Below are 17,757 nucleotides of genomic sequence, written 5' to 3' on the forward strand. Positions count from 1 at the left end.
TTCCAGGTAAAAATATATACTGTACAGAAATACCAACTTCACCATAAACAAACTTTAACTCTTGTTGCAGGAAACACTGAGACAATGAGCATGTGGTCTGCCTGTCTCTCTGACGGTCTGTCACTGCATTGCACCAGATAGGGCCTGCAAGAGTCTTATCATGAACACCAGAGACAGTGACTGGTCAAAGCTCATGATGATAGGACTTTTCATTCCTCTTTTGAAATATTAAAATGTTAACTATTCTTAAATACTTCATAAATATCATCAGTTTGGTCATTCATAGTGTGCTAAACTTTAAGCCTACAACACAGTTGTTGTCCTTCACTGAAAATCATAAGTTTCTTCTGCTAGCTTGCTAATTCAGTGTCACACTGACTGGTACATTATGTGGCATATGGGTGACTCCCTCTTAATGATGTCATAACTGGTGTTACACACACAGTGGGCACCTCAGACTCACGGTCAAGGCTATTCCTGCTCTTTCAGCTTGCCAAATTGATCATTATGCGTGAGATTGTGCATCTACAGATCGGACAGTGTGGGAATCAGATCGGCTCAAAGGTGCGATGCCTCAAAATATGTATTTTTATGCATATGTTTATGATTAGTAGCTGCATTATCAACTTGATTCAAGCTTGAGATTCAGAGAAATGAGCATGCATTTCTGTATTAGGAGTATTTTTTGTAGTTTATTTATTCATTTGTTTTTGTCATACTTTTCTTTTATTATTATAGTATTTTTTGGAATTTCCTATAGTTTACTTATTTTGAAATGTATTCTGCTATTGGCTAAATCTTTCAGCAATGTGGCTTCAGATATAACATATAGCCAAAACTTATCTTTACTACTATGTTTAAAGTATAAAATGTATTTTTAAGCTTAATAAATATTTAAAAATATGGTACGTGCGGTCATAGGGTGTTCACCCTAGTGTGGTCTACTGTAAGATAAGAGACACAGAGCCTCCTCTGACGGGCTAGGCCTTCTTTATCATAGAAATGAGCGGCTTGTGAATTGCTGTAGAATTGTGGTAAAAAAAAAAAAAATGGAATGGCATCCGGAAGAACAAGTGGAAGTCACTTAAACTCAACTGATAAGCCAGTTGAAGGTCTGGACTGTTTTTGTCATTTGAAATCCAAGGTTTCCTTCAGTACTGAAGATATCAGTTTGATCAGGTCAAAATATAATAAATGTGAGAAAATATTTTGACTAAGTTTCAAGCTAAAAAAAAGTTTCAATGTGTTTGCAGTTCTGGGAGGTGATCAGTGATGAACATGGCATTAACAGAGCAGGAGCGTATGAGGGCGACATGGACCTTCAGCTGGAGAGGGTCAATGTGTACTTCAATGAAGCTCATGGTATGCAGACCTTCATATTATATGTTTTCTGATTGTATACAGTCGACATGCAATGACATTTATACATTTTTAGTGCATAAACTAATGTCTATATTATATGACATATTATATCTATGTAATATTTAGTCTAGTGTTGGGTTGTATTTTAGGATTTTATTTTTGTATTGCATTGCATTTTTTTCAATCGGGGCAATGCATCTCATGTTAATTTAAATACAACTTGTATTTCTGACATTTTTGTTATTATTGTAAATTGTGAGTTATATATTTTAACAAACATACTCAGCTATCTTTATCTGGTAAGTGGGGCAATCTTGCAGTCGAGGTATACAGTAACTTTCTCAATGTTTCTCAAATTCTCAATGACTGAGATGTTTCATTGCCTGTCAGGTGGCAAATATGTTCCAAGAGCTTTGTTAGTGGACCTGGAGCCAGGCACTATGGACAGCGTGAGGGGCAGCAACATAGGACAGCTCTTCAGACCGGATAATTTTATACACGGTGAGTCCACAATCATCTACAATAAAGACATTATTTAGGCACCATGTGAGTTGATGTTCTCATCTCATATAAACTATAGATAGGGTTGGTTTCATCACCTCTGAAGCGTTCACTCTTAAAAATAAAGGTTTCAAAACAGGGGTTTTACAGTGATGCCATACACCAGGGATTTCAACTCTGGTCCACTTTCCTGCAGAGTTTAGCTCCAACCCTAATCAAACACACCTGAACAAGCAAATCAAGGTCTTCAGGGTTACTAGAAACAGGCTGAGTCCAAAATCGCATACTTTCTTGAGTAGGCACTTATTTTGAATAAGTAATTACTTCACAACCTCAAAAAATATGTTCTGTATAGTATAATGTGTATGAATGTACACATAATACTTTTCATAATCATGTGACCTACCAGCGTCAGTTGTGTCGCTTCACCGCCATTCACAAATCCTCTCCCGTGGCCTCATTGGATAGCAAATTGTCCATCACATGCACACTTCAGAATTTCACCAGAAGTAGTCATTCTGGGAATTTTTTGCCTACTCTTTAATAAATACTGTGAATTCGGACATACATCTTAGGTCACATACTGTTTTTCACTTACTATATAGTAGGGAAGTATGCAATTTCAGATGTAGCCAGAGGGTGCATCTCAATCAGTCCCCTTGGTCGTGAATCATTATATCGTGTACATGAATTTGTTCACTGGTAAGGACAGTAAGGACGGTGGCTCACTACACATTGGGACACCGATGATGACGGCAACGTCCTCGTTGTACAACTTCACTACTGGAATTTATGAACAACAGCAGAACTCATATTTTTCTGACAAGTATTTTTTATGTTATTTATAGTACATTATAATAAATACTTTGATTGTTACACATGCCTATAACATTTCAGCCGTTGATTAATTATACATTTTAGCTAGATTATGTTCAGTGCCTGTCTAGCAATGTATATTCATGCTGAAATAGTATTAAATAACAGTTTGTTTTTTCTCAAAACATCTATCGCGTGTGTGAGTTGGCTGATTTATGTTTTGTGGCTCAGAACTTCTGTTAAGGGAACATAGTGAGCGTCGATGCTCCCTGGTTTTCACAATGCATTGTGGGACTTTTTAGGGAGCGAACTTTTCAGTGCACTGGAAGGAGTTTGCGATTGAGACAGACCTTAAAATGGCCAACTCCCCAATCGATCTGACTACTGAACTAGGGAGCTTAATGAGACGCACCCAGTGATGGTCTGTAACGGCCAACTTGGATCACATGTGCCTTGATAACCAATCACATTACAGCCTTCTAATCCAAAACCGCTCCCTATCCACTATATAGTGCACTATATCGGACGTTGGCCATTTTGAGTCTGAGTGAACGACTTCATTCCCTACTTTCATTCACTACTTGCAGATATAGAGCTCTCAAATGCCATACACTATATAGGGATTAGTGAATGAGTGAACAAGTGAGTGGTTTCGGACACAGCTAATCACTATTTGTGGATATCATAGAAATGAATAAGAAGTGCTGTTAACTGAATCCCATTTGTCGCAAAATTTATAAAACAGCATTTTTTTCATAGTAAACTCTACAAATAGATCAATCCAAAATGAATTTTTAAGAGCAAACATGTTTAAGATGAGCTGATTCATTAAATGATAAGCTGTTTTCCCACAAAAGCAGTTTATTCAGCATAGTGAAGCCTCTCCTCCATTGACATCCATTAAAAAAATGGCCTCTTCTTCCCTGCGTACCGCAGCATTGCACTTTTTTTTTACTTACCTTGGAGGCTTGCCTTAAAGTGGCTTTTGCTAGAAAGATGCAGGTAGGTCATTTTAATTAAAGTTGCAGGTAAATTCAGTAGGAAAGTGGATCTGGAGGGCCAGAGTTGAGAACTCCTGCCATAGAAGCAACATTTTTGGTCCTCAAACTCTAAAATTGATTGACAGAAGAGTTCATTCAGGAACATTTCTAACATGGCACAATGCCATAATATATGCCGTAACGTCATTCCTGATGCTGTTTTCTCTCTGTAAATGTAAAGGCAATTCTGGAGCTGGCAATAACTGGGCCAAAGGTCACTATACGGAGGGCGCAGAACTTGTGGAGCAGGTTGTGGACCGTGTCCGTAATGAAGCCGAGAGCTGCGACTGCATGCAGGGGTTCCAGTTTGTCCACTCTCTAGGTGGTGGCACTGGTTCGGGAATGGGTACCTTGATTATCAATAAGATCCGAGAGGAGTACCCTGACCGCATCATGAATAGTTTCAGCATAATGCCCTCGCCGAAGGTCTCCGATACAGTAGTGGAGCCGTATAACGCGACCCTATCAATTCACCAACTGATTGAGAATACAGATGAGACGTTTTGTATTGATAACGAAGCGTTGTACGATATCTGCTTTCGCACTCTCAAGCTCACGACTCCAACTTACGGAGATCTCAACCACCTCGTATCCCTCACCATGAGCGGGATCACGACCTCCCTCCGCTTCCCAGGTCAACTGAACGCTGACCTTCGGAAGCTGGCCGTCAATATGGTGCCCTTCCCGCGTCTCCATTTCTTCATGACAGGTTTCGCTCCTCTCACAGCACGTAGAAGCCAACAATACCGTGCCCTGACGGTGCCTGAGCTCACCCAGCAGATGTTCGACTCCCGTAACATGATGACCGCGTGCGACCCACGTCGAGGACGCTATCTGACAGTGGCGGGCATTTTCCGTGGTCGCATGTCCACTAAGGAGGTCGATGAGCAGATGCTCGCCATTCAGCAGAAGAACAGCAATTACTTCGTGGACTGGATCCCTCACAACGTCAAAGTGGCCGTTTGCGATATCCCGCCACGAGGCCTCAAAATGGCCTCCACCTTCATCGGAAACAACACCGCCATCCAGGAGATATTCAAGCGCATAGGGGAGCAGTTTTCACTCATGTTCCGACGCAAGGCCTTCCTGCATTGGTACACGGGGGAGGGCATGGATGAGCTGGAGTTCACAGAGGCGGAGAGCAACCTGAATGATCTGGTTTCAGAATACCAGCAATATCAGGACGCCACAGCCGATTTGGATTACGATGCAGAAGATGAAGTGACAGAAGAGGAGGGTCTGCCATCAACAGTACACAGCACTCGAGCAGAGATTAAGACTGAAGTGGTCACTGAGACTTCTGTCAGCGAATGATGCGTGGGCTTTAGTGAATATACACAGCAAATTCTCCAGAGTTAAATCAACTCTTCTCAGAGCACATATGGTCCCTCTCTAAATAGTGTTAAAATAACACTAAAGCAGAGTTAAAGTTAATGAGATAATTAAGCAATTAATTAAGTGATGATTGTGCATTAGTGATGAACACCTGCTGTTAACAAGCAGAATCACTGAAGAAAAGAGAAACACAAGAACTACAACTGACTTCAGTCACAGCCTTATTAATTGCTTAATTATGTCATTAACTTTAACTCTGCTTCAGTGTCACTTTAACACTATTTAGAGAGGGACCATATGTACTCTGAGCAGAGTTGATTTAACTCTGGGGATTTTACTTTGTAGCATGAGTGGATCTGATTTTGCTGATTTTGTCAAGAGTGAGAACATTCAGTGGCCCCAAAAAGTTTTTAGACACTTAAAATACCCTTCAAATGGATGTTATGAATTACATTGCATTAGATATGCAATATTAAAACAAGGGGCATCTGAACCAACAGAGCTTCAAATATGACCATTTTTGAACATCGTTTTATTATTTACAACCTACTGAAATGTATTTTTATATTTTATGAAATGTAATGACACTGTGCCTCAAGTGTTCAAATACTATTTGGAGCCACTGTACATAGCAAACTGTGAAATATTTCTGACCTCCAGGAGAAAATGATGAACTACACAAATACAAATAATATTCAAAATTCAAATATAATCTTCTAATCTTTCAAATATCATTTCAAGCAGATGTACACTACTGTTTAAAAGTTTGGGGTCAGATTTGAGGTCAGAGATTTGTACCCAGGTGAAAAAAAGTACACTTCCATAATGTACTTAAAGTTCTCTATTTCTGCGCACTATTTTTGTACTTAATATACTAAAAATTCTTCTTTAGTACTTTTCAAGATAATCTTAAGAACATCAAATTGTAACGTTACTCAACTGTGCTATTTTGAGACACCATGAATATGAACTAAAATGTGCTTTTAACATACTCTCTCTCTATATCCCCAGAGAATACAATACTATTTCTGTATGTTCTGTAATAATGAAAATCTAGATATATCTTGAAGAAACTTAATGGAAAAATATTCAATAAATTCTCTCATTTGTGTGGTGTAATAGTACTATATATAGGCTTAAATTCTTTTGTCATTATTTGTTTTTAATATATTAAACAAAGGCTACATTTCTGTTTCTGATAATTTTGCTCATTCTTTAATAAAAGCATGTTATTAATATAAAATACAACTGTTTCAAAATATATTTGATGTATCTGCCTACTTCAGTGTTTATATTAATAATGCTAAGATAATGCTTATTTTCCTTTTCATTGTCAATTATGTCAAGCACCCACCAGTTTTCATTTATGAAAGAAAAATAAATGTTAAGTTTTTTTTTTTTTTGGTCACCAGTAAGCAACAATCTATTCAATTTAAGAGGTTTTACATAATGGAAACACTGTATACATTTTAATAAAATATCAAATACATTAATCTCTGGAAATCCTGCTGCTTTTTTTCCATGTAAAACAATAGCTAACACATCTCTAGTTAAACCTGATGTATACCATGGCATATAGACTGAGAAATATTAAATTATATACAAAGCGCATTGATAAGACAAATCTGCTCACATCTTATGCCGAGAGCATATTACTAAATCTTTAAATAACTACCACACAGCAAACAACTAACAGGTTTAATGTCTCTTTTGACTTTACTAGTATTACTTGCATATAACAAGCAAAACTGATCTGATAAATTAACAGTAATGCTCCCATTTTGCTCAGTGCATGCTTGCTAAACAGAAAGCTCTTCAGACCAATAACACACAGAGTGAAGTTTGTTATATTTTGAGACTCATAATTTATTATCAAAACAATACAACTATTTTCATTTAATCAACATAACTGCGGGTCTTGTTGTAAATCCGACAGAGAATGTATATGGAGAAGCTGGGATTGCAGGGTGTAATTACAGCTCCTACAAAAAAAAAGAAAACAAAACAATAACAGCATATGAAATAAAATCTTACATAAAACATTGAACTAAAAAAGTAGGTCTAAATGGTCAGTTAATGCATCACTTTCTACGACTGCAGTTCAGTTCAGATAAACACTTGAATTGTTATTCAGCATAGCATTATAACTCTTACATTATGCAGTCTTCACTTTTGTGACCTTCACATTGGATTCTGCGTTTTTAAGCGCCTCAATTTTGATCTGTGGCTTCAGCGCTGCCCGCAAGACCCTGGCGCAGATAGCTGAGTACCTGATGTAACTGAAATGACAAGACAAATATTAAATTACAGAATAACTCAAGCAAAATTGTTCTTATGAATATGTGCATTGTGATTCAAATTCGCTACTATGGCGCTACTACCATGACCCTACTACTATAGTAAAATGCATAGCTGTACAGAGCAAGGCCAAACCAAATGTACAGCAAATATACATTAGAGGTTCACGGACTACAAAACGTACAACAATTAAAAGAGAAATTACAGTTTTATGTTAATTGTCATTCTGGTACCTCAGCCCTGCTTGTCTCCAGTAAGCGACCATTTTTGCGTGCAAATGTGTGTCTTTCGTCCGTCAAGTACTGCTGTTCGTTTTGATCAAGGACGAGGACAAGGCCTGTGCGTTCACCGGAATATACGTCATAGGCCAGCGTACAACCGCATTGGCTGGCAAACATGCCAATCATTAAGTAGTTTAAAACGAAAAGGTTGAATTTTTGTGTAATAATATTTTAATTATAGATAAGTTTTATTTACACAAATGTAGATTTTTTTTTTTAAATATTTCTCCAAGTTTTGTGGCATTTAAATAAATAATAATAAAAAAAAGATTATTAGAGTGAAAAAAAGTCCCTTGAAACTCCCGTTTTTTATATATAAAACATAATTATTTGTTATTATATTCTGAATATACGTATAATATTCAAACAGTCTTATTTATTGTCCGATGATTCTGCATAAACTAATTATTAATAGATATTTAATAATATATAAGAATGTATTTAAATCAGAGGGTTCTTTTATTTTGTAGATCCGCCACGATTGAAGGATGGTTTTATGCTTATTGTTCATATTCACTTACGACCTATGCTCTGATTGTCCAAAATGTTTTTTGTAACTTTTCTTTATCATATAGACACATTCTTTTTGGGTTTTATGTTAAAGAGGAGAATCTACTAAATGCAAGTTTTTGTATAAACCTTCTTTTATATATTGGAAAGTTTTATATCCATAAATGTAAATATATGAAAAGTAAACCCCACTTTAACTTTTTCAAACAAGAATTGAAGATGTATTTGAATACAATTTCAACTTCTGTTAACAAGAAAGCAATGAAAACTTCCAGAATTTGCGCCATGTTTAATATTCTTTCTTCCTTCCTTCCTTCATTTATTTATTTGCCCTCTTTTCTTTTTTTCTCTTCTTCTCTCTTCTTTAATTTTTAGGATTATTGTTCAATAGATTTAATTAGGTTTCTTACATATTTCTTCTGTTTACTATTGAACCATAATTTCTTTTCGTTTGAAATATTGTTTTTTTTTTTTGTATGTTTTTCCGACTTGTTCTGTTTGTTAATATTGCAATAATAATAAAAAACACTTACGACCAATCAATATTATATTTAATAATAATAATACATGCTTCAATTGCTTTTTTGCATTTACATTAATAAAAACCAACATTATTGTTTTAAATCATGTATAAACAGTAAATTTAGTTAAAAATGTATATATATACCACTACCCATTTGCTACCAACGTGACAGAGCGGAGACCTTCATACGTCATGACGTGAGTCATGTTCTTGTGACGTGATGATGTCATGCGGCCTGGGTTAGAGAAGAGGAAGCAGAAAACAACAACAAGCCTGTAGGGTCAGTGACAGATAAAAGCCACACTGAGGTGATCAGTATAGACTAGCAGTCACAAAATCAGTCTTATATCAACCCTTGCTTGTCGTCCCGAGGGCAAGATGTCTGTGTTTGGGAAGTTATTTGGCAGCAGTGGGAAAGGGGGTAAATCTGCCAGCCCCCAGGAGGCTATCCAGCGACTGCGAGAAACAGAAGAAATGTTGACCAAGAAACAGGAATTCCTGGAGAAGAAGATCGAGCAGGAGCTTGTAACGGCCAAGAGAAACGGGACGAAGAACAAAAGAGGTGAGCGATGAACTGGGTGACCTGGCAATAGATTAGTTGGTTAAATCAGGTTAGGTTGGTAGTGTGAAATGAGCTTCGCGTGCTTGTTTAGTTGCTTTATAGACTCTTTATTTTTACTGTGTTGTGTATTAGACAAATTAATTAACTAATGTATGTATATTTTAAACGATATAATATAATTAATTGACTAATTAACTGAACTAGTCATCGAGAGCTGTCGTAGAAAACTGGGATATATGGGATATGTTTTTAAAGGACGATAATATGCCTTTAATTTGATCAATTCTCTCCATCAGTTCACCTTTGACCTTCCCTGGTACCCATGGTGATGACAAACATGTACGTAATGATAGCTGACTCAGGGACTTTCCTCCAGAAGTACTTCAAACAAAATAAAGGAAATAACATATCATATCATATTATTAGTAGATGTAGATATATGCACACTGTATGTGACAAATGTACTTTCTACAATACATCAGTTGAAGATATTGATTCACACTCTCATTTTGGATTAAAATGGACATGACAGAAAAAAAAAAAAAGAACCTGATCATATTTTACTTTATTTACAAAACCCAAACGTTTCTGAAAATTAAAATTACATCATTAATCTTTTAAGTATTTTAGCAAAATTTTGCACTCACAAGTCAAGAATTGCTCAAAACCCCCTCATATATCACCTTCTGTAACTTGAGAACGCAAAATTCGAAACGACACAAAAAGAAAACATTCGAAAGATTTTCAAATTATTGCCCACATTAACTTTGTTTGTTTGATTTGATATGTTTATTCTGTATTATTATTGTTTTTTTGTTCCTTATCTCATTCTCTGAACTGTTAAATAATGTTCTGTCCTTTTATTTTCTGATTCGACTGTTACTACTGATCTAAATACATTTAAAATGAAACTGACCGTCTGCTCAGATCATAGATCAGTATGATTTCCATTAGTGTCACTTTCCAGACTGTGCGAATGATGTAACACAATTACAAGAAGTATATTTATAAGGCTGTTTTTTCAGTCCCATCGATACTTCTAGAGAAATCCAGAGATGGCTCCATAAATACAACAGTACAACACGAGGGCCACGTTAAAGAGCCATCTGGATTGAGGCCTGTAATTCAACTCCACATTTAAAGTCCCCAGAACAGAGTAATCAATAATTGATCTGATTATCCTATGAGGGCTGCTGGGACATGACAGGTGACGAAGCTGATGGTGTGACTGCTAGGGGTGTGGGACTGATGTGCTGTCATAGTTCACAATTCCAGTGCCTTCATGGAAAAAGTGTTGAATATATATTGCCTTTTTGTCAGGTGACGTCTTTGGAATGCCCTTTCTGAACGTGCACATGACGTAAGAGTCTGTTGAGGGTTTTATTGGAGTTTGCAAACATGACACATTCAGGTCACATTCCGTACATTTCATAAACACAGCGGCTGTTTTATCTTCTACATGTGAAGTGACAACTCAAATCACTGTTATGTCAGTGTTTAGAATTCAAATCTGTTAAAAGTAAAAATGCAACGTGTTTATGTGCTGACTTTTTATGGGTGATTATCACAAAGAATGTGGTCTTTTAGCAGGAGCATTATCAACTTAGTTTTTGTTAATATCCTCCGATTTAAAAAAAAAAAAAAAAAAAAAAAAATGTGTATATATATATATATATATATATATATATATATATATATATATATATATATATATATATATATATATATATATATATATATATATATATATATATATATATATAGTATAGTAAACTATTCAACTTAGCTTTTGTTAATAGATTAGATTTAGTTTTTATATTTACAATACAATATACTTTATTGTCCCCTTTGGGAAATTTGTCTTGGGCTTAGTGAATGCTGCTTTTCCAAATCACACAATAACACAACACAATACATAAATAAATACACAGTAAATAAATGTCAATCGGTCACATATATCTTGCCTAAATCTCAACATGGGGACAAAACATGCAGACAGGCATTATATTGCACAGCTAAACTGGCCACTATTATTTGTTATTTATATGTTTTCATTTTCATTTTAGTTAAAAATTGTAGTAATTTTGTTGTGTTTTTGTCATTTTTATTCATTTTGTTTTTTAAATATGTTTATTTTTTATTACAAAAATAGAAAAGGTTCCTTGTTGGCAACTAGCTAAAGTTTTTGTATGTATCTTATTTTATTTAATGTTTATTTTATTTCAAATAATGCAAGTTTTTTTAATGGTTTTATTTTTAGTTTAGTTAACAATAAAAACCATACTTATAAACACTTTAAAACTGAATACATTTATTTATTTATTTATTTATTTTTCATTTTATGGTTATGAGAATGGGTAGTTTTTGCATAATCATTTTGAAAATAACATCACAATACAAAAAAATCATAATGGTCCTAAAATAGGCTTTATTGACTTTATTAATTTTTTATATAATTTCTTTCTTCTCTTCTTTTTTTCTTGTCCTGGTTATATTCTTCACAGGCTTTGTAGGATTTAACCTTTTTAAGAAAAGCATGTCTGTACTTGTCATTAATGCATAATTAGGCTGCCAACCACATTCTCACTAGAAAGCAACAGGCCTTTTTCCTCTTTTTTTTTTTTTTGCAGCTCACTTGCCTGATTAAGTTTGGTGAGTGTGCCTCATTTAACCGCACCTGTACTGAGTCCCTAACTCTGCACCACTGCTTCCCTGAGAAATATTAACAGTAGTAGACTTTACTTAATCAAATCTGTTGTGGATAAGAGACCTCGTAATTTTAATTTAGTATTGGGAATCTTATGCTGTGGACTTTCCATTTTACATTTATTGTACATTATTTTCTGTGCAAGCAATTCTTTACTAAAGCATCTTGCACAAATAACAGGGTAATAGCAGGACTGGCAGCCGAGAATGCATGACATTAAATCTTAATAGGAAAAAAGGAGCTTCAAATAAAATCAATTGACCTGTAATAGTGTTCTTTATATAACTCTTTTAATTTAATGTTATGCAATAAAATTCCATGGGGCTCCCAAATTCTCTGTATTTTGTGTTTTAATCATACCATTTACCTTTCTTCCTTTTTGAAACAGCTGCTTTACAGGCACTGAAGCGTAAGAAGCGCTACGAGAAGCAGTTAGCCCAGATTGACGGCACCCTTTCTACCATTGAGTTCCAGCGGGAGGCGCTAGAAAACGCCCACACCAACACTGAGGTCATCAAGAATATGGGTTATGCTGCCAAGGCCATGAAAACTGCCCATGACAACATGTGAGGAGTTTCTTCTTTTTTTATCAGCATTTTCTTCCCTTTTTGTCCCTATCAGCCTCAGTGTGTCAAGGTTTTGGGTTTATCATAAACAAGTTAAATTTACCAATGCAAGCTATTGGAATTCTGTATGATACTTTCACATGGTATATAGCTAAATAAAATGTTAAATACATTGGCAGGAGATCATAAAGTTGAGTTTATAATTAAGTCTGTTGTCCTGTGTACCTTCAGGGACATCGACAAAGTGGACGAACTTATGCAGGACATCACAGAACAGCAGGAGCTGGCACAAGAAATCTCAGACGCAATCTCAAAGCCTGTTGGTTTCGGGGATGAATTTGATGAAGTAAGATTAAAACAAGCAAACTTCTTGAGTTTTTGGGAGGCAACGTTTACACCTGATACGATAACGTTTGCCTCGGGTGAACCGATCACAAGTGGATAGCACTAAATACAGGTCTAAATGGGTCCAATGCATTTGTGAACCAGTTTCTGAGGTGCTCAGGGAGGCACCGCATCACATTTGTGTTAGAAATGCTTATGCAACAACATCCAAGAACTGCTTACTCATTTAACACATAATATTTGTGCCAAAACACGTTTTAAATCTGTTAGGTGCAGCTTTTAAAGAAGAAAAAACTGCCCATTGATGAAACATGTTTGTTATGCCTGACATCAAAATGCAATGAAAATCTGACATGCACTACTATTCAAAAGTTTGGGGTCACTAGGAAGTTTGTTTTTAGATGTTTTTGAAAGAAGTCTCTTCTGCTCACCAAAACTGCTGTTATTTGAGTAAGGTAAAACAGTAATATTTTGAAATATTATTACTTAACAGAAGACATAAGTAATATTATTTAAAATAACTGTTCTGTATTTGTATATACTATTTTAAATATATAAGCTGAATTTTTAGCATCATTACTCCAGTCTTCAGTGTCACATGATCCTTCAGAAATCATTCTAATATGCTGATTTTGCTGCTCAAGAAACATTTATGATTATTATCCATGTTGAAAACAGTTGCTGTTCAAAAAGAACAGCATTTATTTGTAATAGAAAACTTTTGTAACATTATGAGTGACTTCACTGTCAATTTTGATCAAATGAATCCATCTTTCCTGAATAGAAGTAATAAAAAATATATTTTTTTTTCTTTCAAAGCAATTCTTACTCTCCCCAAACTTTTGAGTGGTAGTGTATTAAGTGATGTACATACTCTTAAATCCAATCACATTTGAGAGGCATGTAGTATTAGGTATAAACGGATTGTGTGTTGTTTCAGGATGAGCTGTTAGCTGAACTGGAAGAGCTGGAGCAGGAAGAGTTGGATAAGAACCTTCTGGAGATTGGAGACAATGTACCACTGCCAAATGTGCCCTCTACATCCTTACCTTCCAGACCAGGTACACACAAACACACACACACACACACACACACACAAAGGTTTGTTTTGCTGTCTTAGAGATTTTTATATCAGGTCAATGATATTTGTATCCCCTACACTACTCCTAAACCTACCCATCACAGAAACATGTGCACATCATTAGATTTAAATAAAAACCTCTTTTGGCTGAGATAAAACTAGCGAGGACCAGTCAATGTCCTCACTAGTGGGTTGAAAGTATTTCACAATACAAGTGAGGACATTTAGTCCTCACAAGTATAGTCAAAACAAGTACACACAAAGACACACACACAGAGACACACACACTCACACTCATTGGGTTTCATGTTTTATGACATACTAGGGCTTTTAACACTTGATATAGTTCACCCTGTGTCATTATAATCCCCGGGTAAACGGAATCCTGGGTTATCATAGTTTACCTGGGGTTAACAATATCCTGTATTCATAAGCTGACGTTTCACACTGTAAATTCCTAAACCCTGGGTTAACAGTCTTATTTACATATTTGTGGTGTCAATGTCATTGACTGTATAAACACAGTATGTGACCTTGTTTAAATAGCTCTAGCATTGCACATCCTCGTTTTCGGATTATAAAGGTAAGAATGAAACAGTCTCTTCTTCACTCAAATTGTCGCATTTTCTGTCAGCATTTGACGTTTTTCCTCTCAAACACAAAAGCGGTGTTAACCCTGCTCCGGAGAGGGGTTTCATAACCCCGGGTAAAAAGCGGCACTAACTCAACTTCTAAATTTAAAATATGAAATGCTCCTTTACCTGGGGTTAAAAGCTGTTTTTAGAATGACAATAACCCGGGGTTAAACGCAGTGTGAAAAGCCCTAATGATTGTTATACTATTCTATCCCTTCACCCTAAACCTACCCATCACAGAAAACTTTATGCATTTTTACACTACAAAAACATCATTTAGAATGATTTATAAGCTGTTTTCCTCATTTAGACCAAAACATGTTGACAATGATTTCAGATATTGCCATCTTTGTGGGGACATTTTGTCACCATTACATAGTGTTTAACTGAACCACACACACACACACACAGTGTTTGGGAACAGACATCTCTTGATTTATATTGGGGCGCAGTCTAGTTTTATTGCGTGTGTGACTATGTTAGGGAAAGAGACTGTAATTGTTCCTAAAAAAATAAATAGTAACTTATTTTAAATAATAATAATAGTATAATGTTGTAAATTCAAAAAGTAAGATGTTACTTCACTTGTTTGAATGCAGTTTTTGAATGTCTTTTTCTGATTGCAGCAAAGAAGAAAGAAGAGGAGGATGAGGACGACATGAAAGACCTGGAGGCGTGGGCTGCCAATTAATGCTCGTTCTGCTCCACCGAAACCCATACACAATAAACAAGGCATAAACCTCACTCCGATACCTGTTACTAAAGGACCTGGAAGGACTCTTCAGTATGTTTTACAGTATGACGTCTTTGTCTCTAAAATAGGTTAATATATAAACACACACAAGAGGAAAACAAAAACATAAATGCACCTGCTCAAAAAAAAAAAAAAAATCTCCTGCCAGGCTTACAGTTGACACACTCATCTAAGCAAGTCTGAGATTTCGCCTCTTTTCTCCTCATCTCTGGACTGTTCTGACATGAAAAAGGCTTGTTGTAGATCAGTGTTTGTGTCCGTTATCCGTAGTCATAACTTCCGTCACAAGGAATCCTCCGCTTGCTCCAAGAAACCAATACACTCGGAAACCCTTTGCACGCAGGGGATGGTGTCTGTAATGCTCTGTCGCATTTTTGGAGAAAACATGGTATATTACAAGTTTATTTCACACAGTACTCATTGTTCACATGCAGGTTTTGTTAAAAGCACTGTAAGCCCTTTTTGATTCTCTGCATCGAGCATTTCAGATGGTGACACAAGTGCAGGTGCTTCCCACGTCCACGGGACGTCCTAGATCAGCACTTAGCCTTTATGACTATTAGACTTGGTCTCCATTTTAGGGCTGAGGTTGGCATGAAGGTGTCACGATCCACCTTTCAATCATGCATCAGGTTTGAGCGGTGAGAGGCTTCTTCTACTGTACATAGCATCTCTCTTTAATGGCATGATGGTTTACGGTCTCTTGACAGCATGGGATTCCTATATTGAATAGGTCTCTTCACTCAAGAAACATACTGTATTTGAGATAGTTCAGAAGTACTCTTAAGATGTCTTTACACTAGAAGTGGTTTATTGAAATGAGTGTTGTATTAGGGGAAAAAACGACATGGCTTGTTGTAGATTTCAGATTTTTGTCTAATTTTTTGAGGTGTGAATGCATTTCTACCAGGACAGACAGCACAGATTAATGTAATATCATGCTTTATTTTACAGAGTGCACTACTATGATGTTCTGGTATAGTGGTTTTTATTATTTTTCCTCCCCTGAGATTCTATAAAAACATTTATTTATCACTCTGAAGGTTTCATTCACATTGTTTATTGTTTGTTTGTCATTTTGACACTCATTTATGTTGTCCTTTCCTGCCTTTCAACTTTACACTTACATTAAAGTTTTGCCAAATTAACACTTCTCTGGATTTTTATTTGCACATTAGATGTTCGTTTTCGTTATTTCCATGCACTTCAAAGCATAGATGTTTAGCTTGAAAACATTTGCATATGTTTTCCACGTATTGAAAATTAATTTGTAGAAATAGTATATCCAGACAAGAGGCCTGAGAGGACATCTTTTTTATTTTAATATACCGTTACATGCATACAGTCAGAAATCTTTCAGAGACAATAATGGAATATATTATGGTACTTTTTGGTTTCTTTCTTGAGGTGGAAAGGAAAACTAAGCAACATGAACTGTGTGTAGTAATGGAAACTGATTTGTACTAGATACGAAAGACAAGCTTCACTATACGTTTGTATGTTTTCATTATATTGTAGGTGCTGGATTTGTTATTGTTATATCACTATCATTATAATCTCATTTATTGTTATTAAAATATTTTTTACTGGGTTTCTAGTGGTCTTGGTACATGACTTAAAGAGTTCAACTAAAACGAGACTTCAGAACAGTAAGAACACATATCTGAAAATGTTCATCCATATGCACTATGGTTCAAGTTTGCAGTCAGTATGATTTTTTTTTTTTTTTAAATTAATACTTTTATTTAGCAAGGACACATTAAATTGATAAAAAGTGACAGAAAAGACATTTATAATGTTGGATGAATTTCTATTCATCAGAGTCCTGAAAAAAAAAGCATCAGTTTACACAAAAATATTAGGCAGCACAACTTTTTTTAACATTGATAATAATAATAAATGTTTCTTGAGCAGCAAATCAGCATATTAGAATGATTTCTTAAGGATCATGTGACACTGAAGATTAAGAAAATGTTAAATGTTAATTAAATCAAAATATAAAAAATGCATATTATATTAATTTAAAACATATTAAAATAGAAAAGTTATTTTAGATTGTAATGATATTTCACAATACTGTATTCTGATCAAGTAAATGCAGCCTCAAAAGCATTAAAAAAATCTTACCAAACCCAAACCTTTGAAACAGTAACTTGTGTAATAATCTGCCTCAACATTTAAATTCAGATCAGACAGTTGCATTTAATAATTTTATGATTGACAGGGTGTTCTGTAAATCTGTCAGTGGTATGTACGTAAATCTTCAGTCATTCATGCTTAATTTCATCACACAAAATCACAAACTAGGCCATTTTAAGATATGGGGATAAGCATGTGGCATATTTTCTGTACATATTGAATGGACTTTATACAGGGGGCCCTAGTGTTATCCAAATAACCCAAAATAAGCCCTGTTTAGTGGAAAATGTTCATAATGGCTC

At 35.4% G+C, this 17,757-nt stretch overlaps 3 protein-coding genes across 3 annotated transcripts; 2 read left to right on the top strand and 1 right to left on the bottom strand.

Moving 5' to 3' along the window:
• Positions 1-411: 411 nt before the first annotated feature.
• On the top strand, positions 412-5,160 carry tubb1 (tubulin, beta 1 class VI). The gene is made up of 4 exons (XM_048199036.1): positions 412-564; positions 1,254-1,362; positions 1,753-1,863; positions 3,901-5,160. Exons 1-4 carry the CDS (start codon positions 508-510, stop codon positions 5,031-5,033), a joined length of 1,410 nt encoding a protein of 469 aa, XP_048054993.1. The 5' UTR covers positions 412-507; the 3' UTR covers positions 5,034-5,160.
• Positions 5,161-6,899: 1,739 nt separating this feature from the next.
• atp5f1e (ATP synthase F1 subunit epsilon) lies at positions 6,900-7,744 on the bottom strand. Its single transcript, XM_048199054.1, has 3 exons — positions 7,586-7,744; positions 7,209-7,333; positions 6,900-7,036 (listed from the first exon to the last, which is right to left on the bottom strand). The coding sequence occupies exons 1-2, from the start codon at positions 7,615-7,617 to the stop codon at positions 7,210-7,212; spliced, it is 156 nt and encodes a 51-aa protein (XP_048055011.1). The 5' UTR covers positions 7,618-7,744; the 3' UTR covers positions 6,900-7,036; position 7,209.
• Positions 7,745-8,822: 1,078 nt separating this feature from the next.
• On the top strand, positions 8,823-16,464 carry chmp4ba (charged multivesicular body protein 4Ba). Its single transcript, XM_048199047.1, has 5 exons — positions 8,823-9,228; positions 12,324-12,501; positions 12,733-12,847; positions 13,787-13,907; positions 15,189-16,464. Exons 1-5 carry the CDS (start codon positions 9,045-9,047, stop codon positions 15,251-15,253), a joined length of 663 nt encoding a protein of 220 aa, XP_048055004.1. The 5' UTR covers positions 8,823-9,044; the 3' UTR covers positions 15,254-16,464.
• The last annotated feature ends 1,293 nt before the right edge of the window (positions 16,465-17,757 follow it).

This window comes from Megalobrama amblycephala, linkage group LG8 (genome assembly GCF_018812025.1).
Source record: "Megalobrama amblycephala isolate DHTTF-2021 linkage group LG8, ASM1881202v1, whole genome shotgun sequence".
Lineage (NCBI taxonomy): Eukaryota > Metazoa > Chordata > Actinopteri > Cypriniformes > Xenocyprididae > Megalobrama > Megalobrama amblycephala.